This window comes from Manacus vitellinus, unplaced genomic scaffold, assembly GCF_001715985.3.
Source record: "Manacus vitellinus isolate BGI_N305 unplaced genomic scaffold, ASM171598v3 scaffold_3_pilon, whole genome shotgun sequence".
Lineage (NCBI taxonomy): Eukaryota > Metazoa > Chordata > Aves > Passeriformes > Pipridae > Manacus > Manacus vitellinus.
The window spans coordinates 28,172,282-28,198,376 of record NW_021940535.1 but is presented as its reverse complement, the minus strand read 5'-3'; the positions used below and the strand labels follow the sequence as shown (position 1 = coordinate 28,198,376).

The 26,095-nt window shown below is 36.8% G+C and overlaps 1 protein-coding gene across 1 annotated transcript in view; it reads right to left on the bottom strand.

The window, feature by feature from the left end:
- Positions 1-1,577: 1,577 nt before the first annotated feature.
- The window catches only part of VWDE (von Willebrand factor D and EGF domains), a 31,542-nt gene continuing 7,024 nt past the window's right edge, over positions 1,578-26,095 (bottom strand). Inside the window, exons 5-30 of the mRNA XM_025895408.2 lie at positions 25,345-25,434; positions 24,039-24,183; positions 23,168-23,382; positions 22,769-22,842; positions 20,471-20,744; positions 20,183-20,391; positions 18,756-19,741; positions 17,424-17,560; positions 14,484-14,639; positions 13,785-13,889; positions 13,309-13,423; positions 12,074-12,324; positions 11,735-11,954; positions 11,050-11,187; positions 10,385-10,447; positions 8,228-8,908; positions 7,805-7,900; positions 7,624-7,719; positions 7,009-7,104; positions 5,970-6,065; positions 5,537-5,632; positions 4,947-5,042; positions 4,752-4,847; positions 3,381-3,476; positions 2,718-2,821; positions 1,578-1,598 (exon numbers count right to left, since the gene is read on the bottom strand). Of these exons, the coding sequence (XP_025751193.2) occupies positions 1,578-1,598; positions 2,718-2,821; positions 3,381-3,476; positions 4,752-4,847; positions 4,947-5,042; positions 5,537-5,632; positions 5,970-6,065; positions 7,009-7,104; positions 7,624-7,719; positions 7,805-7,900; positions 8,228-8,908; positions 10,385-10,447; positions 11,050-11,187; positions 11,735-11,954; positions 12,074-12,324; positions 13,309-13,423; positions 13,785-13,889; positions 14,484-14,639; positions 17,424-17,560; positions 18,756-19,741; positions 20,183-20,391; positions 20,471-20,744; positions 22,769-22,842; positions 23,168-23,382; positions 24,039-24,183; positions 25,345-25,434 (4,752 nt within the window). The remainder of the gene's footprint in view (positions 1,599-2,717; positions 2,822-3,380; positions 3,477-4,751; positions 4,848-4,946; positions 5,043-5,536; positions 5,633-5,969; positions 6,066-7,008; positions 7,105-7,623; positions 7,720-7,804; positions 7,901-8,227; positions 8,909-10,384; positions 10,448-11,049; positions 11,188-11,734; positions 11,955-12,073; positions 12,325-13,308; positions 13,424-13,784; positions 13,890-14,483; positions 14,640-17,423; positions 17,561-18,755; positions 19,742-20,182; positions 20,392-20,470; positions 20,745-22,768; positions 22,843-23,167; positions 23,383-24,038; positions 24,184-25,344; positions 25,435-26,095) is intronic.

Genomic DNA, 26,095 nt, shown 5'->3' with positions numbered 1-26,095 from the left:
CGAGATCTTTGTGAGATGTGAGAAAGGTTTTAAATAATAGAACAGTTCTCAGATTATCAGGCTATCAGCCACTGGGATGCTTGATTGAAAGAAACTATGGAAACATTGAAATTTAAAATGCAAGTGGGAAACTGAAAATATTTTTTAAATACACAAGTCAGGCACTTGGAAATCCATCAGGTATCATTCTGGAATGATGCTGAGCTCTCAAAATGTCAGCTTACGTTGCAAAATGACATAAGAGGACTATAAAAAGGTGAGGAGAAATCTATGCACAGAGCTGCTAAAAGCTGTGATTCGGCAATCAGCATCCCAGAGTGGCAGTAAATGGCAAAATGAGCTCTTATTTTCTTCCCGTTCAGAATTAGAGTATGTAAACTAAATATTGCTCAGGAGAACAGGAAGTCATGATAAAATAAACAAAAATAAACAAAACAAACCAGTAAATTTGAATGGCTTAAGTAAAGGGATATTTGTGTCTTTTACAGAACTCAAGTTCGTTGTGGCAGGAACTGAAATGTCTTTAACAGCTGTAGGAGAAGGTAGCAGTCTTCTGTAGGAAACTTAAGAAAAAAATGGAATTTTATTTGTTCAAAAACTATCTGGTAGCTGGTAGGTGCTAACAGTTCATTGGAGCAATAGGTAATGGAAAGAAATCCTCTAAGAAGTCCTTACAAATACTTTCTGGCATGATGTGTACGGATGGCATATATACAACAGATTTCTCTGCTTATTAGTTCCCATTTTAAGATTCAGCATTGCTAAAAGTGTTGTCAAATTTCTCCTAAAGACTTGGGGACAAAATTTCTTCCTATTACTGAATGCTATCTCAAAGCAGGGGCATACCAATAATTCAGTAGCTGGGTACTCAAATTTATAAGTGTAAGTAAGGAAGTCAAAACAGAAGAGTTGGTATCTGGCTTGTGGCTACAAAGGCTTGTCATATATAAACCAGAGTCATTCTGCACCTGGATGACTGTTAACAAGATAGGAAAGAAGCCTCCATTGTTAGTAGCCCAGCCTCAGTTCAGGTTTCCCCTCCTTCCTCCCTACTGGCTTATCATTACACCAAGAATGATGCAAATACAAGAGAAGAAGAAAAACATAGTTCTGCTTTTTCTTCTGTCTGCAGCCAAATAATACATAATGTGTACAGTGTTTACAAACAGAAGGTACCATTCAGGAAATGGTGAAGTGTTGCCTTCCTTGCTGGAGACACTCAGCAGCTGCTACAATCTTGTTCCCACAAAGGAAATCTCAGTCCAGCTGACTGCATCAATGAACTGCAGAATTTTGAGTTTGCATCAGTCATCAGATCTGAGTCCAGTGAAGACATCAGAAGCTGTGGGGTTTGTGCATGAGGTAGCAAAAAATTATAGAAATATACATATATGCTTTAATGACTACAAGATTGTTGTTTTGAAGCTCACCAGTATTTGTGGCTAATACAAATCTTTAAAAATAACACTTCTGAATATTCCTTTCATTTAAATAAGCTCTGTAATTGCCTTTAACCCTTTTGCTATTTTCAAGTCTCATACATCCATGAAGCATTGCAATTTAATTGATACATTTCTTCAATCATGATGCCTTTGTACCTTGGAGAGAGAGAGAGAGAAAAAAAATTAAAAACAGACTTTAATGATGCAGCCCATGTTTACAATAAAGTTATCCATGAGTCTCTGCTTTCCTGATACACAGAATCACAACATAAGTTAAACTTGTGCCTGTAGCTCTTTTGTTTCTTAAAGAAAATTTGCCGTTTTAATCAATACAGCACCATCTGACTGATCAGCAATATATACTTTCTAGATAAAAAATATATTAATGCTTTGCAGACATAGTTATGTAAACATTTAAATCAAAATATTCCTCTCTTTAGGGCCAATTTTGGAAATCCATATTGAAAAAAACCAGTCTCTTATTGTCATAAGATATGTAGTTTTGTATTTTCAAAAGATGTATGAGCATTTCTCTCTTTCAATTTCTGAAACATATCTGCCCCATCTCTCAATTCTACTGGCACCAGAAAAGTGGCTATACATTGAAATTAAAGGAGGAGAAACACCACAGATGATGCAAGAAGAGCATACTTTTACTTCAGATGTCACAAAGAAGTTACTTGTAAGGAAATGTTTAATTAAACTACTTCAGTGAGTGACTGTCAGCACTCAAAGAAGGGAATCCAGCAGAAAATTGTGTGACAAAACAGAGAAATCGTCATCGTACCTTATGATGCAAAAAAGTAAAGCTATTCCCAAGTTACACTTTGGGATAATGAACAGTTGTATAAAACAGGGATGAACTGAGTGGCAGTGTAGTTAGTTGGGAAAAGATCAGGGCTCGACTTGATGCAAGCTAAGAAAGTCAACAGCGGGACACTTCTCCCTAAAATGGGGCCAGATGCTGGAAGAGAGAATAGTAGTTGTGAAGAGGATAGTTACCAATCCCTGCTGCATGACAAGAGGTAATCAGCTTAATTTGAAACAAAGGAAATGTACATTAGGTGTTAAAAACAATTTCTTAAGTATTAAAGCCTAAAAGTTACTGGAATAGCTCTTAGGAATTTCATTAATTTTCCCTCACTGAAGACTGAAAGGGAGAAATCAGACTAAACGCATATTTGGTGTATATCGTGCTGCTTCATTGGACAGGGTGGACTAGATAATGACTCCCAAATCACTGTATCTGTGATGGCATCTTGACTCCACATGTACCTGAATTTTCTTCCCACAGAGGACTCCAGTATAACCTGGACGACAAGAGCATACGTTGGGCAACACACACTTGCCTCCGAACAGACACTTCTGGTTGCATACAGCTAAAACAAGAGATATGTGGCTTTATTCATGGAAACACCTTGGTGGAGGAAAGTGGCTACTATTTCTATATACTTATTCTATTTGCTTATAGGAGCCAGGAACTCGTTCAGTATTTTCACAAGGAAACACCCCTCAGCATAGGAGACTTAAAGGTCATGTGGAACCAACAAAATTCTTATGCCCATCCCATCCCCCTCATGCTTTGATGCAGATTTAACATGAGAACATGCCAAGAGTGTGAATGAGACTGAGCAAGGAACATGAGTAAGGTGTTTTTTAATGCATCTTACTATTTCAAGCTATTGCAATGGCTTCTCAGGGCTGGTACAGCAGTGTACAGTATTAGAGCAAGCCAACACATACTGCCACAGTCCCAGACTGCCATCATATCCTGGAGGGCTTCAGAATGGGCAGAGGAATCTCTACTCTTTATCCTGCCTTTGACACAGATTCGGGTAAAATACAACCAAGGTGTAGAACTTCAAGGCCCTGCATATGGCTGTACTGTGCAGTCGGAACTGTGCCGAAGCAAGAGGTTTCAGGTCACATAATTCTTACGTGTTTGGCATTGGATTCCTTCCCACTGTGGAGGACAATGACATGTACTCGGTCCAATACACTCCCCACCATTCTTACATTCCTGAAGACAGATTGCTGCACAAACATCATCACAAAGTTTGGTTAAATTCCAAGTGATTACTTTGACTTATGACTCAGATTTCAGGATGCCCATGAGAGGTTGAGTGCTTTCCATACACAAGAGTCACATCATCTTCACTGAACTATCTATCTTACATCAGTAGGATATTAAAGAAGAAAGGCAACTGGAAACAAAAAGCCCTACAGCCAAAGCACAGATTGAGATGTTCTGTAGCATCACAGATTGCTACAAAAGCCTGAAATATGCTAAATAGCTTTGCTTTTTCTAAATTTACCTTTCTAAACCCCATACCTTGGTGAGAGATCTTTTGTCTGTCATGCAACTGAACACATGGTGAATCAACTCATGAACATTTGATCCAAAGTTATTTTCTGTGACCCATTTTTCTGCACATTTGCCCCTGCTTATTAAACGATAATTAACCTGCTATTGTTTCCATTCATTAGGTGCCTATTTGATAATCAAATCTCTCTTCCAGAGTGTTCAAGAATATCTCATCCATGTCCATACTGGTAATATTTTTTTCAACAAAAAAAAACCCCTTTCCAATAATTACAGAAAGTAATACAGGGAAAACTGTTTTTCCTCCGTGCCATTAGAGAGCTCATTGCCCGCATCAGTTCCTGAGCCTCGGGTGAGCACTATGACAGACACTAACACTTTAGCTATGGGATTTCTACCACCCATCCTCATGCTGATTTTCATGCAGATTGTGCTTTTATCCACGCTGACACATTTTATACATTTTCTTTATGCACCATCAGTACCTTCATTAAGATATAATGTGACCCACAGATGTTCTACCATCACAGTCCTATTTCTGCCTGTCCTAAAGAGCTTGTGCTCGTTGCATCTTCTATTTCAATCGCTTCCCACTGTTTCCAGAGTTTTCCCATCTTTCACTGAACTTATTTTTCTATGTTTTTATATCCTACAGCACAAATTGAATTTCTTTCACTTTATTGAACTCAGCTCCTTGCAGAAATATGGATATTTCTTATTTAGACAAGAATTAAGAAAGAAAGAGATAATATTTGCTATACAAGAACTTAAAAGATATTTTGGTCTCATGATTTATCCTAAGAACTGCACAGTATTAGTTCTCCATCCTAAATTTCTCTTCCAAGTTACAGACTACTATTTTTTTCAACATGTGTATATACTTAAGTACTTTGGCACTAACTTCCTATTACTTGTGTGGACAGAGTAACCTTAAATCATATCTTACTTGTAAGTTATAGTTCTCCTGTTAACTACAAGGTACTTACGAGTGTCACATCTTTTTCCTCTCCATCCTGAAGGACAAGAGCAAATGTTTGGGCCGACACATCTTCCTCCATTCATACACCTTGGCTCACAGATACCTTAAAATCAAACCCATGTGCTGTTCAATACATTTAACTGATTACAGAATAATTTGTTTGTTATTTTTGGATCCTGGAAGGATTTTAACACTGGCTTACTTTTTTCACATCTTCCACCTGTGTACCCATCAGGACAAGTACAGACATTATTTCTCATGCAGTGACCACCGTTCTTACAAGGCGGGCTGCAGACAGCTAAAAGACAGAAACAGGAGGAAAAGGCTGTAGTTAGTATTTTGTTTGCCTTAGTGATATACTTCTATGAAACAAGAGAACAAGACTAAGATTCTGACAGCTAGTATAGACATTCAGAACTATCAGGCCAGTGTTGTAAAAATCATATTAATGTGGTTTGGTGCCAACATCAATAGTAAAGACAAAATCAGATAAAAAGGGGTCAAGGATGGCAACTGTGTGTGTACATGAGTAACTAGACTACACAAAATATACAATGGCACTGGTTGAATGCTGCTCAAATGTTGAGTGGAAGACAAGACAAATTTTGAGTCTCCCTTCTCCTTGAAGACTCATTGAATCAGTCATAAAATCTAAAAAATAACACAATATTTGTTTTGCACCACTTCTCAGGTACATGACTTGATTGTTAATTTCGTGTCTTAATGTTTTCTCACACATTGTCTCATACTGGCAGCTAAGGGGTGAGGGTAAGAAAAAATATAAAATATTACCATTCTGACACTGGGCACCGAAGAATCCATGTGGACAGAGGCAAACATCTGGCTTAGTACAGGAACCACCATTGAGACACACAGGATCACACATTGCTGCAGAAATAGGGTCAGGAAGAGTGGGAAGCGTGACATCCAAATAAAGTATATAAAAAAATGTGTGTGTGTTGCAAGGACCGGAACTAAATACCTAAGATAACTACAGGTAACACCATTCCCACAGAATCTTCACCAAAATTAAAGGATCAGTATAAGACTTCTAAGAGGTGCTGCTGGCAGCAAAACTACATGCAGAGTCATGAGGGAGTGCTGGAGCTCTGCTGCAGTAAGCAGCTGCCCATCTCTGCTCTCTGAGCCACACAGTTCCAGATTTCAAACTATGGGAGGTCCCATGGACACTCTCTTAGGAATATGGAAGTTGCAGAAGTGTTACCTGTACTGCATGTAGGTCCGTACCACCCAAGTTTACACTGGCAGATGTCTGGAGTGAGACATTCACCACCATTTTCACAATGTCTGTTGCAAACCACTAGAATCCAAAATGTTGGGCAAAAACAAAGGAGAAGGTGGGGGAGGAGATCGAGGTGAAGAGAGAGAAAGAGATATGTTACAAATTATGCTTGATTAATATTACAGTTCTTTCCTACATATCAACACTGGAAATAACATACAATTCCACTGGCTGAAGAGGAATTGCTGAACAGATTAATCCAGTCTCAAACCCATAATAGCTAGCACCAGACAACAAAGTAAATAAAATGTCTTTCCATGCAATTATCCATGGTTTGGTTATATTCAGTGTTAAAAACCTAGAAAATTTCAAAAAAATTCTAAAACAAATGGGAAATGCTATACTAAGAGACAAGTGGACCATGTAACATGATGAGTTTGATGGACTCCACGAAAGTTCAGTCAAATGTCTTCCACCACTTTAGCAAGGGCTCGTAGTGACACGAGACTAACAAGCAAAGACATTTAAGTATCATGGCTCTGGAAAACCATGAATCAGTTCTTCAAGACTATATCTCATTCTCTTTAATACTCCTTAACAAAGAACAGCTTTTTTTTTTTTTTTTTAGTGTCACAAACGAGACTAGAACAAGAAAAACTGAGTCCAAAAGTGCTGGGATTTGAGGAGGAGACAAAGAACTTTCTCAATTCCAGGTTAATAAAGTAGTACATCCAAGTGAATTATATATAAACAGCATGTCTAAATTTGGACTCTCGGAACGATAAAAATTACCAGGATGAAATCTAGCCAAACTTTAATAGTCCATTATGTTTAAAGTTATGTGCATATATTATCTAATGTTCAAAAAGCCCAAGTATGGGCTCCTTCAAAGAGACAGAGGTATTATGTCATTTGCTAGCATTAGACAGAGTGCATAAAAATTTAAACCATAATTTACTTTCTTGCTTCTGAACAACAGAAGCAAATGTTCTGTATTTTTCCCTCATGCTCTTTTGCTTACTTGTATCACATCTTGGTCCCACAAAGCCATATGGGCAGGTGCAGAGATTTCTGGCCAAACATGTGCCTCCATTTTGACAGGGTGGTTTACAATGTGCTGCAGGTACAGAATTATGTTGTTCAAGAAATCAGCTCCACAAAGATGCATGGATTGGTCATGCTTTATAGAAAGGGAAATATTAATAACTGACAGTGAGCAAAGAACTGGAAATAAAATAAGGAGACATATGCAATGCCTTTTGACAAGAATAACAACAAGAATTTCATTCCAAGAGTACACAGTCTCAACAGCAGTGGCCACCCTGAAAAAAAGAAACCTGACACAATTTCCAGAGAGTATTTCCCACTCTTCAGGACTGTTTAGCTTAGGGGCAATTACATTCACTGGTGAAGTCCTCTACTTACAGCAAAAGCTAAATTTAGGAATATCCAATCACAAGCAACATTTACAATGTATATCAAGAAAATTAGGATATACATTGTGTTACTTAAGGGTTCTGTTAAAGTAAAAGTAAAATGAGCACACCTCTTTGCTGTCAGAATGAACAGTCATGGAAGTTGTTCACGGCATCCTTTGGGTATTTATGTATTCAAAAGCAAAAAATACTCTATTTACCTTCCTCACAAGTGGAGCCACTGTATCCTGGTAGGCATTCACAGACATTTGGCTTAATGCACTTCCCATGGTTTTTGCAATCTGGTCTGCACAGAGCTGTGTGAAAAAATCAATATCACTCTTCAAATCATTAATTTGTGCATATGAGTTACCAGAGGCAAAATCAAAATACCATACTCACCAGCCTGACAGTTGAAACCAGCATAACCAGGCTTGCATTTACAAATATTGGGTGCCACACACTCCATATTTTTGCCACATGTTTGTCTACATCTTGCTGAAAGGCAATGAAGAAAACAAAGAGAATAAGGAAAATAAAAGTCGCATTTCACACAACTGTGCTTTGCCTAACATAATGCACAAATCACAGAGAATCCGTTATGCCACTGTCTGTAAATGGGAGTCTAAGACACATCAGGAAAATATTTTTAAGTGCATCCATACAACTAAAAGCCTGTAGGCTATGCCAATATTAATAATGAAAGTGAGAAAATTCAATACACCGTGCTTTTCACTGATTATACAGTAACAATGTACTTTCAAGTTATAAAGACATCTCAATATTATTTTTTTCCAGGCATTTAAGTTCAGTTATTTGTAATACCTCTGCAAGTGAAGCCATCTCCATAATAACCATTAGGACAACGACCACACCTGATGCTTCCATCCTGACTTGGCTCACAGTGTACACCAGGAAAACAGGGTAAGTCAGTACAGGTTATTGCTTTAGGAATCACTGCTTCACTCAGTTCTTCAGGAAGCATTTTTGGTGGGACAGTGACTTTGACAGGGGCAAAAGGTAAATTACTTGCTTTATGCTTGGCTAATAGGTGCAGAACTCTCTGAGCATTGCCACCTTTGAATGCTTTGCTTGGGAAAGAAAGTCCTTTGCTTATATTTGCTCTGCTGCTAGGAGAAGTCTTCCTGCTAGTGTCAAAATAGCTGTAGGCCTCAGTTTGTGGCCTTGTTTTTTTCTCAGGTGATACAGCATGGCTCTCTGAAGATGCAGTCATCACAGTATGTACTGAAGAACTCACTTCCATGTCAGCAAGGTGACCACTGATGGTCCTGAGAGTGTGAGCAATGTTTCCAGTAACAGCAGGTTGTAAAGAAGCACTTCTCTGAGAATTAAGTGACTTCCAGGCAGTGATTGTTTTTACTGTGGAGGCTGGTGGTGTGCTGCTACTGACCATTTCTGTAGAAATAAATCTCTTTGGGACATCTGTAGAACTGGGAATATAGCTTGAGATGCTTAAAACCTTCTCAAAGGATGATTGTTGAAACCCTGTAGCATGTTAGAAAGAAAGGGGGGAAAAAGTATGTGAACAAAGACTCTTTTCTTTCTGAGCATGGGGAATGCTTTCTGAACAGATAAACATACAGCTCATTCATTCTCTGATTCAAGAAGTCCCTCCATGTGCTACATCAGAATGTAAGCAGTAGAACCTAAGTGGTAGAATTAGAGAAGATCAAGGTATTCTGTTTACATCCTTTTCCACCCTCACCATGGTCTTTTCTTGGCTGGAAGACAAGGAGAAATCACCATATGTATGAGTTAGATAGCAGAGATTTTCCCATACCACGTCAATAAAGAGATTTACTGTCAGAGCAGATTATCAGATCCATATATGGTTTCCAGCCAGGTTATTGAAAGAATTTAAAGAAAAGATACTGCATATGGTTCATCAGTGTGTCTAAGTGCTAGTAATAAGCTGAGAGTCCAGAAGCAGAGATTTAATCACAAGTATATAGATGATTTTACTTATTGATGCACCATGGACAGTATTCTCTGTGAATAATCCACCACCTTGTTGCAAAAGTATTACCATCTTTTACTCTTCAAACTTTTTAAGCAACTTTCTTAAAGTTTCTACATGGGTTTTATTAGTAGGTTTTGCATGTGTTTGCTAAACAACAGAGACTGACTCAGCCTCCTCATTGAAAGGAGTGCAAAATGAATGAAACCTTCTTCATATTCTGCCCAAGAAAAGTTGGAAGTCTGTGGAAAGGAGTAAGGCACTGTAATCCAAGACTGCTGGAATGCTATATGTGGTCTTTTAGCATTATGGGGCAGAGGAAGAATGAAACCCCAATCCATTTACAATAGTCCTAAAAAGTGGTCCACAAAAGGTTAAACTTTACTGAATCGTATTAGAGTTCTATCTCCTACTGCTGAAAAGCAAACCATTTTGCAGCTGATGAAGAGTTATCCAGCATTGGCAGTGGAGTGAGAGAGTACCTCCCTTCTCCCTCAACAACAATTCAGAGATAAACGGAAAAGACAGATGAGAATTTCCTGCAAAGAAAGCCCCAGCAGGCACAGACCTGGAAATGCCAGCAACAGCATTTAGAGTTTTAGAATAAAGACAGTCACTTGCCACATCTTTCACCTTTCCTTTGAGTTAAAGCAGGAAAATGGCATTCAACATAATGCCATAAACTTTTGCTTATCTCATATAACAGATGTTCCTATCCCCAGGTTACCTATTTTATGTCAGTGGTTAGTCACTAAAACAAAAGGCAACTCTAGGAGTGTCATACATCACACTCTCAATAAAATTACTTGACTGACCTAAGGGATTTGTTGATATTGACATTTCAGTCTCATTTTTCAGATCAGAATACAACCCCAGTAATGAATTAAATTGTGTCAAACTGAAAAATTAAACTAACATAAAACTGACTAGGACTGTTGTTTGACAACTATATTCTTATCAGTATGTGAATTGGAAATTCAATTCTCTTTATGAAAAGAAATCACCTTTATTCTCTCCAATTTCTCCTGTGGAATCCTTCCTTTCAACATCAGTGTCTTCGAAGCTTTCTAAAAAAATATGTGAAGGTACATTAGTAGTGCACAGAAGCAGCTACATTTGTTTCAACTTTAAATAAAGTAAAAGTTTCAACAGATAAAAACAACTCAAAATTCAGAAATCAGATAAAAAGTAAAAAATATTTCTTAAATATTTTTTAATAACTTTAAAAAAGTTTTTAACAGAGTATTTTAAAAATTCAAGTTATTCAGTAATTGCATTGTAAATAAATATTTGGGCACCTTATTTGGCAAATGCCTTGATTTGGGTAAATAATTCTATGCTAATCAATCTAATAGAAAAATATTTTGTCAATAATTTCTCATATTATGAAAATAATGAAGAACCCCCCCCCCAAATTTCATTGTATTCTACTTTGATATAAAAGAATTGGGGTGTTTTGTATGTTTTTTTTTCTTGTCACTAGAAGAAGTTTTTTACAGCTATGAAACCCAGTACAGTCTGATGTTGCCATCACCAGAGACACAGTCCTGTTTTGCTGACAACAGAAAAGAGTGTTAAGTTACTGTTAGAAACATGAAGCAAAATCAAAGATATTTAATCCAAATGACAGTAAGATAGTACTACTCTTCTGAAAAACAAGGACTTTTACCATAACATGACTTCCCATCTCCTTCCAGATTATTTGGGCATGGACCACAATAGTAAGAACCAAAAGTATTGAAGCAAAATACTCCAGGGAAGCAAGGACTGGATACACATTCATCTACATCCTCTTGACAGTGTTTACCTGCATTAAAATACAGATTTAATTTTTTCTATAATATTGTGTCACTAGAGTTTGATGGCATATTTATAAAAGTACAATATATGCCAGTGCTGAAATAGAGAAAAAAATATCTATCATTTCAGTACAGCTAATAAGAACAGCTGACTAGGTTTGCAATTCACATTTTTTCATCTTATATTAAGTATCTTGCTTATAACAGAATATGGAGAAAAGGAGCTGTGGGAACTACATGTTTATCTGCAGGAGAAATCACACTGTAACCAAACTCATCATTCCTATGTTTCTCCATATTGCCGAGTTTACCTCTGTGGAGAAAAACAAGGAAATTTGCTTTCATAGTAAACTAAAATAAACAACCATTGTATTCATGCAAGAAAAATCTTGAAGTATACCATATATCTTTATCACCAGAACAGAAAATTTCTTCATAATCTAACAGTAAGCTATTTACGGTCAAAAATTAAAAAATAAAATTTCAGACATATAATTAGAAACTCCTATTTATCACTGAACGTGATAAATGTGTGTAAATAAAGTAGCAATTTACCTTGAAGTTCAGGTGGACATTCACAGTAATAGCTGTTTATTCCATCCACACATCTGCCAATACCACACTGGTTAAGTCTACAGTCATCAGTATTCCCTTCACAGAGATCACCTTCAAATCCAGCCACACACACACAAAGATATCTTCCACTTCCAGGTGGGAAATTAATGTTTGTCACACATGAGCCATTATTTAGGCAATCACATGATTTTACACTGACCTACAAGACATGCCCAATAAGACAGTTTTCTATTTTTTTAATGAACTAGCAATGAGTTCTGTAATTAGATATCTTAAATATCTTATTAGTAGGTGTCATTTTATTGTAATATTCATTACCTCTATTTCTACCTTAGTTGTTGCATTGCAGTCATCTGTCAAAGAAAATGTTAATTTATGGAGATTTGTTGACACAGCTTTCCACAAAAGGAGACCTGATGGGGAAAGACTGGCACCTTCTGGACCAGAATCCAATGTGAAATGAATAGCAGAGCCCTCTGGATCTGAAGCCAAAAACTGATATACAAAATCTTCTCCATAAAAAGTCTGTAGCATAACCTGAGAAGTTTCAAGGACTGGAGGCTGATTGTCTGTAACAAAGAAGATGTTTTCATCTTTTAAGCAAAAGTTACAGTATACTTAAAAAAATTAAAAGGATAATATCTTTCTATTAAGGAAGTCACATTGAATTTTTTCTCTTAAATTCTAATGCCATTGGTATGGCACAGAAAAAACACTTGATATTTTCATTTTAACTATAGCAACATAACCAAGAAATTACTTTTACTTTGCAAGAGCTTTTAATGCACTGCATCTATACATCAAAAAAAAATTTACTGAACTTAACCACTATATTTTAACTATATGACTATAAGATGGAAATCCCTTGACTTCCTGACTGCTGGATGAGTTTCATTTCATTCCTTTCATTCAGGTTTCACTCTTTTGAAATAGGTATAGCTACGTTGGCTTTCAGTACAAGTTTGAATGAGGACAAGATTCACCAATACAGGCACCAGGAGTCCCATTCACACAAGACCCTTTCCAATCAAGGCAGAGTCTTGCCAGAACATTCATACACATAAACACCAATGCAAAATACAAAATCTGAGCCAAAAGAACCATTTCTGGTCTAGAACTTTATACTATGGAAAAGGAAAAGGAAAATCTTAGGTCTTCTTTACATAGTGTGGTTTCTAAATGGACTGAAGTATGAAAACTTTGGATATACTTTCAAATGTTTAGGCCATGTATCTATGCCATTGATGTAGACGATGTCCAAATATTAAGGGCCTAATAAATATCACATGTCATTTAGTTCAGTTTGTGATCTCCACCTGTTTGGTATCAGAATAATTTTTTTAAATACTTTTTATATCTATATGTTGAAGACAACCATATGTGGATGTAGCTTGCTAAATACCAAAAGACTTCGAAGTGCCAATTAAACCGAAAGTTGTTAATTTTCATTAGTTATTTGTAAATAGTTAAAACTAAACCATCACTATTTCCATAAATATAAAAGCTTAGTAGACTTTCAACTTGGTATTACAAAAGAACTATTTAGAACTTACTTTCAGCAACTGACCAAGTTAACTTTGATATGTCAGGTCTGCAGAGTAAGCAAGGGCTGGTTGGATTTGTGTCTCCTTCACCATAACAGAGTCCATCTATGTTGCATGTTTTCTCCTTTTAGAGAAATAAAAATGTGATTTATTAATATTTTTTGTTATCAAATTGGTTATGAATTTGTATAGCACCAAATAAAATCTAATAATTCTGCACTTCCATTAAACAACTAAGCTTGTTTTTAAATCTAAGTAACTGACAGTAAGTTTGGTTTTATTTGGTAATTATATGAAGTGCTTTTGGTTTGATTCTTTACATTTAAAATTGCCTCATCTCAGCTTGTCTTTCTGTGCATATCATTTCTGTGCATAGAAAATCCATGTTGGAAAAAGAACGGGATACATTCTGCTGATTTTTCTACATTTTTTTTCTGCCTGAAAAAATGCATTTTATTCATAATGGAGAGTAGTGAAACACATACCTTTAACGTACATAATCCAGATTCTTGTGATTCACATATCTGACAGGCTCCATCATATAATATCATTGTTTTAGAGTTGCTATAAATGAGTCCATCATTAGAAATCTGCAAGGTGTACAGCAAAAATGGATTAACCAATACAGGTATCAATAGATAGACCACCAGTGTGGGCTGCTGACGTGAGCTTCCACTTAGCAACAGACAACTATATATGGGTATTTAAACTCTCACAACAGTCATCAGAAATCTAATCAAACCTGCCCCTAAGTCTATGCAGATATCTGACCAACCACATGTAGGTGTCTACTTTAGGGTAAGTTGAACAGTATGTACACTCTCTTGACCTTATTGACTCAATCCGTATGAGAGCTCAGACATCTGCCTCACGCAGGGATTAGTACATATAGCCTGGGCTATATTCAATTCTACCATAAATGTACCCAATGTTATTTGAAATGCTCTAGGGTAACTTCTACTCTTGAAGAACAAGTGTCTCTGTAGGATGTAGGTCATATCTACAGTCCCCCTGCAGGAGAACACTCTCAAATGACACTCAACACTTCAGCTTAGGTGATGAAACTGAGACCCCAAGTCAGGCAAGCTGAGTTCTACCTTTAGAACCATTGAAAAAAGAATAACATCTACGTAATATATTTTCATCTAATTGGAATATTCGTAAGTGAATATTTCTGTAAATACCTTTATTTGCCACTTGGCAATGGGTTTATCATCAACCACATCCATGACATCAGACTGCTGCCCATCATTTGGTAATTGGCAGTCGACAGTCCTGGCATTTTGGAAGACAGCTGGCATAGTTAGAAGTTCTCCAGGAATCCATTGTCTATTACTATACTAAATGGTAAGACAGAAAATCTGTTTTTCAGTGAAACGCATCATGCAAATATTTTTATCAGAGAGAAAAAACACATGTATTGTACAGTTTTGAACAAATCTAATATGTCTGGATTAGAATGCGGTGGCAAATATTAAATGACATTATTTGCACACACAGATTTTTAGCTAAACCTGCTACTGTGGAAGAAAGGCAGAGAAGCCTTTGCTGACGCACAGCCCTTTGGCACTGCACTGTCAAGGACAAAGAGTTCTTCCAACTGGGGAGTAATAGGAGGGTTAAACAGTGGGCGGTCCTGCAACGGCACCGAGCTGACATGCAAGTGCCTCTGTCACACTCCATCTCTGCTCCCATGTGAGGACAGGCTTTAATCGAAGGAACAGATGAGGTTTTTGGCAGAGCTCAGGTATCATTCTGGGTGCTGGGGGAACACTGGCACTGAGCCTTTTAGCCCTTGTACAGGTCAGTAGATTTTGAATAGGACAAGACACCATTGACCCTGTAGACTTTTCTTCTAAACTACACTGAAGACAAGTCATCCAAGGATCCATCTTGAGAGTTCAAGGTAACAGAATAAGGATGATAATACTGTTTGACTGAAGTATTGATGTGGAAGTAGGAATAAGCATATGAAAAAAAAATAAAGTTAGATGGAAGTAAGAATCCAGACAGCCTAAGAATCAAGAGAACAGAAGTTAATTTAAGAAATTAAAAATAATTTTGAGCTTGACTAGGTTTTACTGAACTGGCACATTTTCTAGTTACCAAAGCCAATCGATGCGTTTATTCAATCCCAGTCCTCACACAGATCATCTGCTGTATAAGCCTTTGTGGTTTTTTTGGGGTTTTTTTTGTTGGTTTTTTTTTTCAAAGACAGAAAATTAAACAATTTGGCTAAAAAGACATATGAGCTATTTCTGTTCCAATCAAACGTTTTGTTTTTCTTTCACCATGTATTCAGTTAAATAATTCACAGCAAGGGTAAATAAAAGTATAAATGCTAAATATTTCTAAATATGTAATTTTGAGTGCATTTAGTACTGTAACCTTTGAAAAGTGATACAGTCTATTTCTCCAGGAATCTTTTGTTATTACCTGGAGGCAAGTTCAGATAATTTTTTTCAGAAACAGATTAACCTTTCAAAAACCAATTAAAAAGCCCTCAGATCTACTAGCATTCCAGCTCATTAGGTTCATAGAAAAACTTACTTCTAGGGTTCAATGTAAACCAGAAGGAAATAAAACCATATTTTCATTTTGCAGAGGTTAAACACACTCTCATGCTTTACATTTCAATTCTGTATCTCTGTAGTCACAGATTGCTGGCCATGTCCAACCCAAACCTCTATCAAGTTCCTACCATATGCTGGGTAAGACACTCTATGGACAATATTGAAACTAAAAAATTCTTAATTCTGTCAAAATGCCTCCCCTATGAAATTATAATCATTCAAGATCAATCTCAAAATATAGGGACTTCTGTTGCAAGTCCATTGACATTTCCATAAATTCACTATTACTCCATCATGAAAAAACAAAACAAAACAAAACAAACCCCAAACTTCCTTTCTTTTGTATTCTCAAGCAAAAAATTTGCAGCTTTCTCCTCAACTGCAGCTAACAGCAGTAAATTGGCTCTTGTCAGTGAACAGATCATCACTAAAAGTGATTAAATAGAAAGTTTTTGTAGCCAGGAGCCAAATGCACCACCTAAAAGAGAGATTTCAGAATATCTTGCCACAAGTTAAAACTGAGACATTTCAAACTGTGATAAGTGAATTCCCAATAATTGACTTACGGTGAGCATGGTCTAAAAGTCTTCTAACCTAATGGAGTGTAAACTTACTCTTGACTATCATTTCAAGCCAAGTTGAGTGGATATATGTTGAGTTTAAGAGAAATCTATAGCCAGCATTGCTTATTCTGTCAAAATAATTTTAACATCTGCCAGAACTAGCTTAGAAAACCTTTTGTCTCAAGAACATAATTTCCCATTGAATGGTTCCCCTTTTGCCAACTCTCACCCCCTCCAGCATCACATCAATGAAACACAGTTTTACTTTGAAGCTTTTTTTGCTCGTGTCTAACACAACATAAAAACTTGTAATTGCTGATTGCTTATTCCAGCTAAAACTTGTAAACTGCTTATAAATTTGCCTTGAGCAAATTCTAGGTCTGAATAACAACAGTCTCTCTATACAGATCCCCTTAGTTTACCATACAACATTTACCATCCAATTTTTTTAATTTCCTGTTCAAATCTGGGGTATAGAGCTGATGTATACCATTAATTAGCCTCAGGGAAATGGACAACACATGAAAAATGCCTTTCTCTTTTCCTAACAGATTTATTTTGTTTATAAAGGGCTATTTCAAGCATTAGAATTTAGGCAGAAATCTAGTAATGTCTTTAACCTTGCTGTCCTTTTTCAAAGAAGTGGTACTTGAATTCCTCTCCATAAGCACTGAAAAAAATGAACAACGATGTACTGGTTGTTACTAACAGGGTTGCCCTTGCCCTTTTCTGATGGATAGCTTCCCTATGCTGTTATCTCCCTCTCAGCTGCTGAGCATTCCCATTATGTTTTGTATTTCTCTTATCATGGAGGAAATGGCAATCTTGCAAAGAATTCAGTGTCTGCTGCAAAGTGCTGAGAGCCTTTGCTTTTAGCTTTGACTGAAGCACTGGGTTGTACCCACATCAATGAATAATATGTTAGACATTTTGTCTCTCGTTCTACAAGAAACTTAAAATATAATTGTCACTACTCAGGGAGACCTACTTGCAATTTGATGATTTCACATTTCAGCTTCAATGACTCCCTGAAGCCATGTCCAAAAACTCTCACTGATGTGCAGTCAAACTGTCGAATATCACACAGCCCAGCATTCTCCAGCTCTGTAATTTCTGGAGCCTCGTCTTGGAAGTAGAGATTAGACAATAAATGCCAGTATATTAACTCATTAATATGCATTTACATTAAGCAATATGTTTATTTTTATATCCAACTATGAAAACTATGTAAACAACGAAATCTGGACCCAGCTGAAGAAAGGCATAAACAGAAAGATTTTTTTAATTGTTAAAATGAATCCTAAATTTAAAGCTAGGCTTCTGTCTGCTCTTAGAACTTGAATATTATGAAGCAGAGAAAATTCAAGAGACAAAAAAGACATGAATATGTGTTTTGCTTTTTCAACTATGGTTCTTTACATCACATTGGCAGAATAAATTCAAAATGAAACTCAGGCCCTAGTAATAGGAACTGGAAAGGTGATGGTTATGTACTAATTTACAATGGGATTTTTTTTTAATTAAGGACTAAAGAAAAATATCTCAGGTGTAAGTTATTTCGGGAAATAATTTGACAGATTAGAATACTAAAAATAGTTTTTATGAAGTAAAACCATCTTATTTGACTTCAAGAGGAATAAAAGATTTCTTTTTATAGAAAGAATACCTCTTTCTCTATTTGCTTTTAAGTAGGTCACTAAAACAAAAACACCATTGCAAAACAAAATATTAGCAGGTTTTATTTTGAAAGAGTTTTGAGTTTTGTAGTAGAGTTTATATTTTTCCTGTGTACCTACTTAACTGAATTTTTAGTGACTGTCTTATTTATTGAAAATTTTAAAAATCCTGCCCAGCTCTATATACTGTATCTTCTTTTTTTCTTCACCATCAATTCTAATCCAATCATATCTAATAGTTATCTTACAGACATGTAACAGCAATAAAGAGAAGAACATCCCACTTACAGATCCTGTAAGTAAACAGGATCACATAGACTATAAAATACTGGGGAAGGGAGATCTTCTCTGAAGAAGACAGTGTGTGGAAACATTGCCAATCTCTTGGGCAACACTCTGGATTGCAAACTGACCAAGTGGTAAACTTTTTAAATCTGGCATACCAGAAAGTAAACCCATGTTTTGTCCTTTGGAAACAAGAAGGCTGAATGGAAAATATTTATAGCTGTAGTTAGGGGCAAGTAATTTATTGGGTAATAAACAGGGCCACCCTTGTCCGTGTACAAAAGCAGGAGAGAAAAATACATGTATGTTGCAGGAGCATTATTTAAGTAAATCTCTTACTTAAATCTCCCCCCGCTTACCAGACAGTATGCTGCAGTCATACGAGCTGTATCCTTGAAAACATGCACAGCCCCATTCTGTACATTCCCCATTACCACTGCAGAGACTGGGACACTTTAATGCAGTAAGTAGGCTCTCAACTGAGCCTTCAAGTTCCTGTGGGTTGTAATTTATTTCTTCTAAAATTCTTCTCTCGCATTCATTCTCCAGAAGAGGTAAGGAAGCTTCTGCCCAGCTGAGGTCATCTTTCAGCAGCAAATCTTTAACACACATATTGATTGCATCCTCTGTTCTCCGGCCAAGAAGGGCACCACAAGATCTTCCTATACTGGAATTAGCTATTGCCTGCTGGCAGAGTAACAGAGCACTAGACTCGGTGAGGCCTGAAGGTGTGGGCCAAGAAGGAAGGAACTTCTGGTCTGCGTCAGTGGCATGGTCCTCTGGGAAAAAATAACTATATTCCTCTAAGTCTGTTTGGCTGAGACTTTGGAATAGGAATACTGGATGGTAGTCATAATAATTTTGACGCTTCCCTCTACTTGTAACTGACAGACTTTTGAGAAGATGACTACTGTAACGCTGAGAATTTTTTCTAATGCTTGAGCTTGAACTTCCTTCTCTTTCTGTACCAATATTTCTCACTGAGGTTGCCAAGACACGTGAGTTTACTCGTGATGTTTTGTGAAGTTTGGTTTGATTATCCTGCCTCTGCAGAAGTGTAGATGAATCCATTTCATGTGCAGATGAACGTTTCTTAAAGCCTCTGACAAGATCAGTAGGACCAAGATACTCAGCAGTGACATCCAGTCCTGGTATCAAAGAAAGAAATCTACCACTTGCACTTTCTTTACAAGACAGTGGAAGTTCTGACTGAGAAACTGTCTCCAGTTTGTTCACTAATGGATATAATCCATCATCTTCAAGTGCACAGTCACAGAAGACTACTTTTCTCGAAGATGTTAAAGAAACAGGTGTTTTGTCAAACAAGCTATCTCCTGGTAAAATTCTAGACAAGAAAGCAAAAGATGAAACTGTATCATCTGAACTATCTTAATTGTGTTATTAAAGTATTAACATTTTGTTCTTTGTTGTTTCATACTTTTACAGCATGTCACTGAATCTGCAGCACACAGCTATATTTAAAGGCCAATTAAGACACAAAAACTCAAGAATAACTTATAATAAAAGAATTGAGATGAGTGGATATTTTCTGTATACCTTGATACTTCGTTCAAACCTAATCAAACTAATCTTACATCATAGTACTTAAATACTTATTTTGCACTTCAGTTTCAATTTTCTCTTAAATTAATTATGGAATGCATTGATGCATTCTAACATTAACTTAAAAACTCGAGAAGATTATTTTTTTTGGTATTTTGACAAGTTTTTAAGAGTGTGAAGAACCAAAAATTCTGACAGTTAATTTAAACAGAACAATTGTTACCTCCACTCCTCAATAAAAGAAAAAGGAACATTAGCATGATTTGGGATTTCCACCCCACTTGCAGTGTGATAGTCATTCTCCGCAATTCCATCAAAGGTGCCACAGAGTCCCACTGTATGTCTGTAATCTGAACTGGGGGCCCTAAGTGTTATGCTTATTCCCCATTCGCTCACATCAGCACGAATGAAAGCTCCAGAAGAAAACAAAATCTAAAATGAGATTGAAGATATCATCATGAGAAACATGGTTTTTAATTACCTATTCCGTAAGCAATTATTCACTACTTACTGTTACTTTTCTTCCTAGGTAGGATTCAGTGACTCTGACATTGCTTCCTGTTGTGTCTCTGTTTATTACAAACAAGTGTGGCTGTGATTCATGTAGCTGACCACTGCACATGTCAAATGCAATTATATCACTTCCTTCCTTGGCAACAAAGCCACAGTTGCAGGATGCTGGGTAGTGAAGACTTCCACAGTCCCACTGGCGAACATGAACTTCAAAATCTCGAGATGTACTCTTATAGAGAACAAATGTTCCTCTTTTAAAATTGTCATAGACTCTGGAATCAAAAGAATAGCATGTGATATCACTCTGGTTATAATCACCACATGTCAGCAACTTTATCTTCAAACGAATTTCTAATATTTGGTGAACTTTGATAATGCAACTCATTTTCCTGAGTCAGAGAAAACAAACAGTACAGCCTGCAGACTAACACACAACTTATCCTGAAGAAACACCATCATATCTTCCTCTGTGCAGCATTAAATCAAAAAAAGAAAGAAAATTAAACCTTATTTTTACACTAGAAAAATAAGGAATTAAAGAAGTATTAGAAGTGGAGTATATGTAGACAATGGTTGTGAATGGAAAGATAACCATGAAGCCTTTGACATTCTTTGATTTTTTTTTTTTAACACTGCATATGACAGGGAACTGGAGGGTACTTCTCAACCTTTCTGTTTCTGCAACAGTATACCTATGCAGAGAGAGCAATAAGATACACAGCAGTGTGCATGTGGGGGCAGCTGCTGAAAACTGCACAAGTACCCTTGACAAAATGATTTTGAAAGTCACATCTTTTTTAAAAAGGTCTGCTTTATTAAGATGGAGATGGGGAGTGCTTATTCCCAAAGAATATTTAAAATGAAAACCATAAATAGCAACTTGCTTTTTTTCCTTAGGGTTACCATCTGTCCCCTGAAGCAAGGTTAAAATAGCCAATTTAATGATTCAGCAGCAAGAAAGAAAAAGAAGAAAGAATGGAAAGAAAACCCCAAACTTTTGCTGTGAGTTTAACAGCCTCTTGGCTATAAATGGCATTTGACAGTTAATTGTAGACTGGCAATTTGCTTTGTATATAATGGGCCTGCAGACAAACTGCAGATGGCTGCCCTACTGGGACTGCATAAGATTGTCCGTGATTCAGTGCAGACAGTTCCTTTTCTATTTGTTTCCTCAATTTGTAAAATAAAGTAGCAACATAATTTATCCTTAAAAAGAAAGTTCTTTCCCTGCAGCATATGCTTTCTGACAGACCACATCACAGTAAAACACTGCTTCACAAGGAAACTTGATCACAATGCATCCACAGTTAAAATGATCAGTGAAGACATCCCTAAAACCTCTACTGAAGGAGAAACTGCAAGATCAGGATAACTCCATTGACTTTATTATTACTAGTCACAGTTCTGCCAGAGAATCAATCACAACCTTCATTTTTCCTTCTGTTATCAAGTTCACAGGAGTGGAACTGTGGTCTGAACATCCTTATTTGGGGGCAACATACCCTCTTTCTTTTCACCCTGCTACTTGAAGAAATGTGCTTCTACTGAACAGAGAATATGAAAGTCTCAGGCTTGGAGCATGTGTTTGTTCAGACATCTTTTGTGAATTAGAAACATTTTGAAAGAAAGAAGCATAGCAAAACCACAACAGCTGTGTCCAAGGAAGCTGTCTTCACTTCAAAAAGAAGGCCAGTGACGTGCAAGTGACAGTACTGAATAAGTGCTGTCAATGCCACTACTGCTTTCAATGCCACTAATAAACTCAGCAAAATGCTCCACAGACAGTAGAAAGCTTCTAGGAACTTGATCCTTACAAGGATTCAGATACTGACACACAGAAATAGGGAAACTATGCCGTTGATTGGAAACACCTTTGCATTAAAAGTTTTGTCTAATTAATCATTTTCTCATGGTTCATATATGAGCATTACTATCTTTCATAGTCAACAGACTGCACAGCATCCTCTCCTCTCTTGACATATGGTTCTAGAAAGTAAAATAGTCTATTTGTTTCATTCTCTTGCCACAACCCCAAAGCTTGCCTTTAGAAATGCAAATATTACAAACCTCATCATGACTGGCAAGCTTTGTTTACAAACTGAAACACATTTATCCTTATTGTCAAAAAAACCCCCAAGAAACTTCAGTGCTGTTACAGAAAACTACATCTGACTTGTATCACCAGTAGAGATTTGAAATAAATATATAAATGCTTAAATAAATAAAACAGCCCACCAAAACCACCCACAAAAAATCCCCACATGCTTTAAGTTAAGAGCAGCAATTCAGTAATTACCTTCCATCAAATGTAATTATATGAGGATCAGTAAATGAGTAGCAGTAGGCAGTGGGTAGATCCTTAACTGTAATCTTCAGAATAAAGTAGCAAATAGTAAGCCATGTCAGATTTGGAAATAAACAGACTCAGGTACATTATTTATCTTAGTATACTAGTTCACATTCTAATACAGATATTATATTATGCTTTCAATCAAACTGAGTAGTTATATCAATACAAAAATGTAAAAAAAATTAGTTTAAATGAAAACACAGAATTTAAATTAAAATAAAAAAATTAAAACTGACTACTTAGAAATCTTGGTGTGAGTTAGGAAGTCATGACTGAAATAGAAACTTCATTAACATCAGCCATACTTCTGGCTAGTTTACGGAGCTTAACATGAAGATTTTCAACCTGTATGCTTTCTGGAACATAGCCATTCCACAGGAAATTCTCACTGGATATAGGTTCAACTGCAATTCTGGTAATTCTGTCTCCATCCTGCATGAAGTCTGTCACAGCAGTGAAATAAATTACAGCTTGACTACAGATTCCATCATTGCAGGGTTTCTGGAGAAGATCCACATGACAAGAAGAAAGAGCCAAGTTTAAACCTAACTGCTCTTTACCTGTTTTAAAGAAAATACATAATTAGTGAATTTTTCCTCTAAATAAGTCACATTTTGTATACTAGTTTTAATATACATAATAACTTTTCTATGTACTCTTTCATAAATTAAAATAATTATGCTTTTTTCTTGCATTTGGTCATGCAAAACCTCCTCTCTACACCTTCATACACACCCCCAAGAAATTGTTTTTGAATTTCCCACTTTGATAGACTAATGGAAATCATGATAGGCTTGCTAATGTGACATAAAAATGGTTGTCTGCTCTTCCTGGTTCATGGGACTTGTGCTTGAGAAAGTACTACAGAAAATGTCAATAATAGTAAAAAATGAGGACTTTGGTACTGCATATATAGTACTTGGAAAGCAACACATAAACAAAATTAACTGAATTAAACTTTACAAGTATTAAAGTATTCTGTCTATTCGAGTTAAAGAATGTGGCTATCAACAGCTGTAAAAAACCACCTAACTTCAACAAGTAATATGGTCATACTCTTCCATACTTTCCTCAGAATCATGTACAGCCTGTGAACACTTTAACATTTTAGAAAATATTTTACAGTGTAATAGCTTCTCCAAGAAAAGATACAGCAGGAACATTTAGAAAAATATATTAAACATACAAAATGCAACGAAATCAGTGTAATACTTACCTACATCAACACTATTTAATGTCAGTGAGATTTTGCAGTCACTTTCAAGCTGGCTAAACTCAGGACAAGGAATAGGAATGCTACTTTCTATTGTCAGTCTGTATTCCTTCCCATCTTCTGATATATCATAAGTTTCTGGATGTATCTAACACAGAAGAAACTCTACTTAAAATGCATGCTTTGTGAGTAAACTGCAGCACTGCTTACTAACCAGCTAGGAGTGCTTGTTTACATGGGCTGAGGAGCAGCAGCATGTTGAGAAAAGATGGGGATGCTACAGCCAGAGCCTTCAAGAGGTGGGAAAAGGGGCAAGGGTAAGCAAAAGGCAAGATTAAAGGCTAGATAGAAAGGTAAGAAACTAACAAACCACATTAACCCCACAAAAATGCACTCTCCATGTAACTCCTGGAAGCTAAGATACAGTTTGGGGTACTGTCTTGGGGGAGTGGGGAGGGAAAGAGAGGGAAAGTTACCTACAGGAAACAATTCCCAAAAGAGTCTGAAAGCACCATATTTTTCCTGGGATTCTTCTCCATAAGCTTACAATACAGCTCGCTAAAGATGTATAATGGAAACTGGAGATCAGTAACGGGCCTACAGCTGAGCTTGGTACACTGGGTAAAATTCTGAACTCAGCCTCACAGGGCAACAAAAATAACACATTGGGCCTTTGCAGTGTACACTTCAGACCTGCACTTACATGAGATAAATCTGGGCCCTGATCCTGCAGAAACATAAGCTCAGGCTAAGTCAATAAGACTATACCCAACACGTAAGGACATGCAGTATGTCTTTCCTGGACTGGGGTCCCATTCCTGGCCGGTGAATGGGTCCCTACAGATGTATCCACAGAACTCACAGATCATGTCCCAGTTTCCCTCTTTAAGCCCAGATCAGGTTGGCCTTACCTTCCCTCACTCCTAGGAAGAAGGCCCAGCCTGGACTATCCTGTCAGTCACATGCTGTAAGAGCCTGTTGGCAAAGGACATCATGATGCCAGAAATGGCAGCAGCATTAAACTAAGGGACAACAGTGTCCCTGGGCTCGGGTCTGAGCCATGGCCCTCCATGTTTATAAACACTGGGCCAGAGTTGGCTCAAGCTGCTGGAATCCAAGGCTTGCACTTCATGTGCAAGGTGCCAATTCAGCCTTCCTGCACCTTGAGTACACGAAGAGCCGACAACATGCTCTATTAATTCACAATTAATACATTTTAAGTGCCTTCTAGTCAGAGGGATGGCTGCTGTAGCAATACTCAAAGATTCCTACTACAGTAAAGTAGAACATAATGTTTTTTAAAAATTACCTTAATTCCAGCAAAAAATTCCCTGCTCTCAACTGAAGAGCTTTGTATATCTGGCTTCTCCATGAAAAAAGCAGAACAGCTACAGTAGACCTGTAGGGCAAAACCAGCATAATAGAATACATTTTTGGTATGAAGTGGTCAAATAAAGACAAAACCCAGTCACCATGGGTCAGTTCAATGGATTTGTCATGGCCAGTGTTCTGATTGCACCAGAAGTTACCAGTTGCCAGTGGTACTTGGTAAATACAGCATAGAAAAAAAAACAGAAACAGATCGAGCTACCTAAGACCTTTTCCTGGCATACACCACCAGTGGTGCAGAGACTTCTTGAACTAAAAGCTGCATATAAGTCATCCCATTTAACGAATATCTGACTCTCCCCAGATTTAAACATTTTTTTCTGGAGCATTTCTGCAACCCATGACATCTTGCAAAAATGCATTCTACACTTGATAACATGTTATTTACTTCTTTTTTTTCCGTTTCACATTTTTTGCCCTTTAATTATTTTTTGTGCCCATTAGGTCTTAGATTATGCTTTTCTGATGTTACGGGCCTGGATAATCTTTTTCAAGATGATGAATTCGTTGTGATTTCCCTCCACTGAACTAGTTCCCTGATACTAGACACTGTGGGTTTGCTTCGGTTTTGTGTCTGGTTTTGTTGTTTTGTTTTATTTTTTAATTTTGTTGTATCCGTTTTCAGATATGTTGACCACATGCAATATTTCCAATCCTGTAAAAAACCAAAG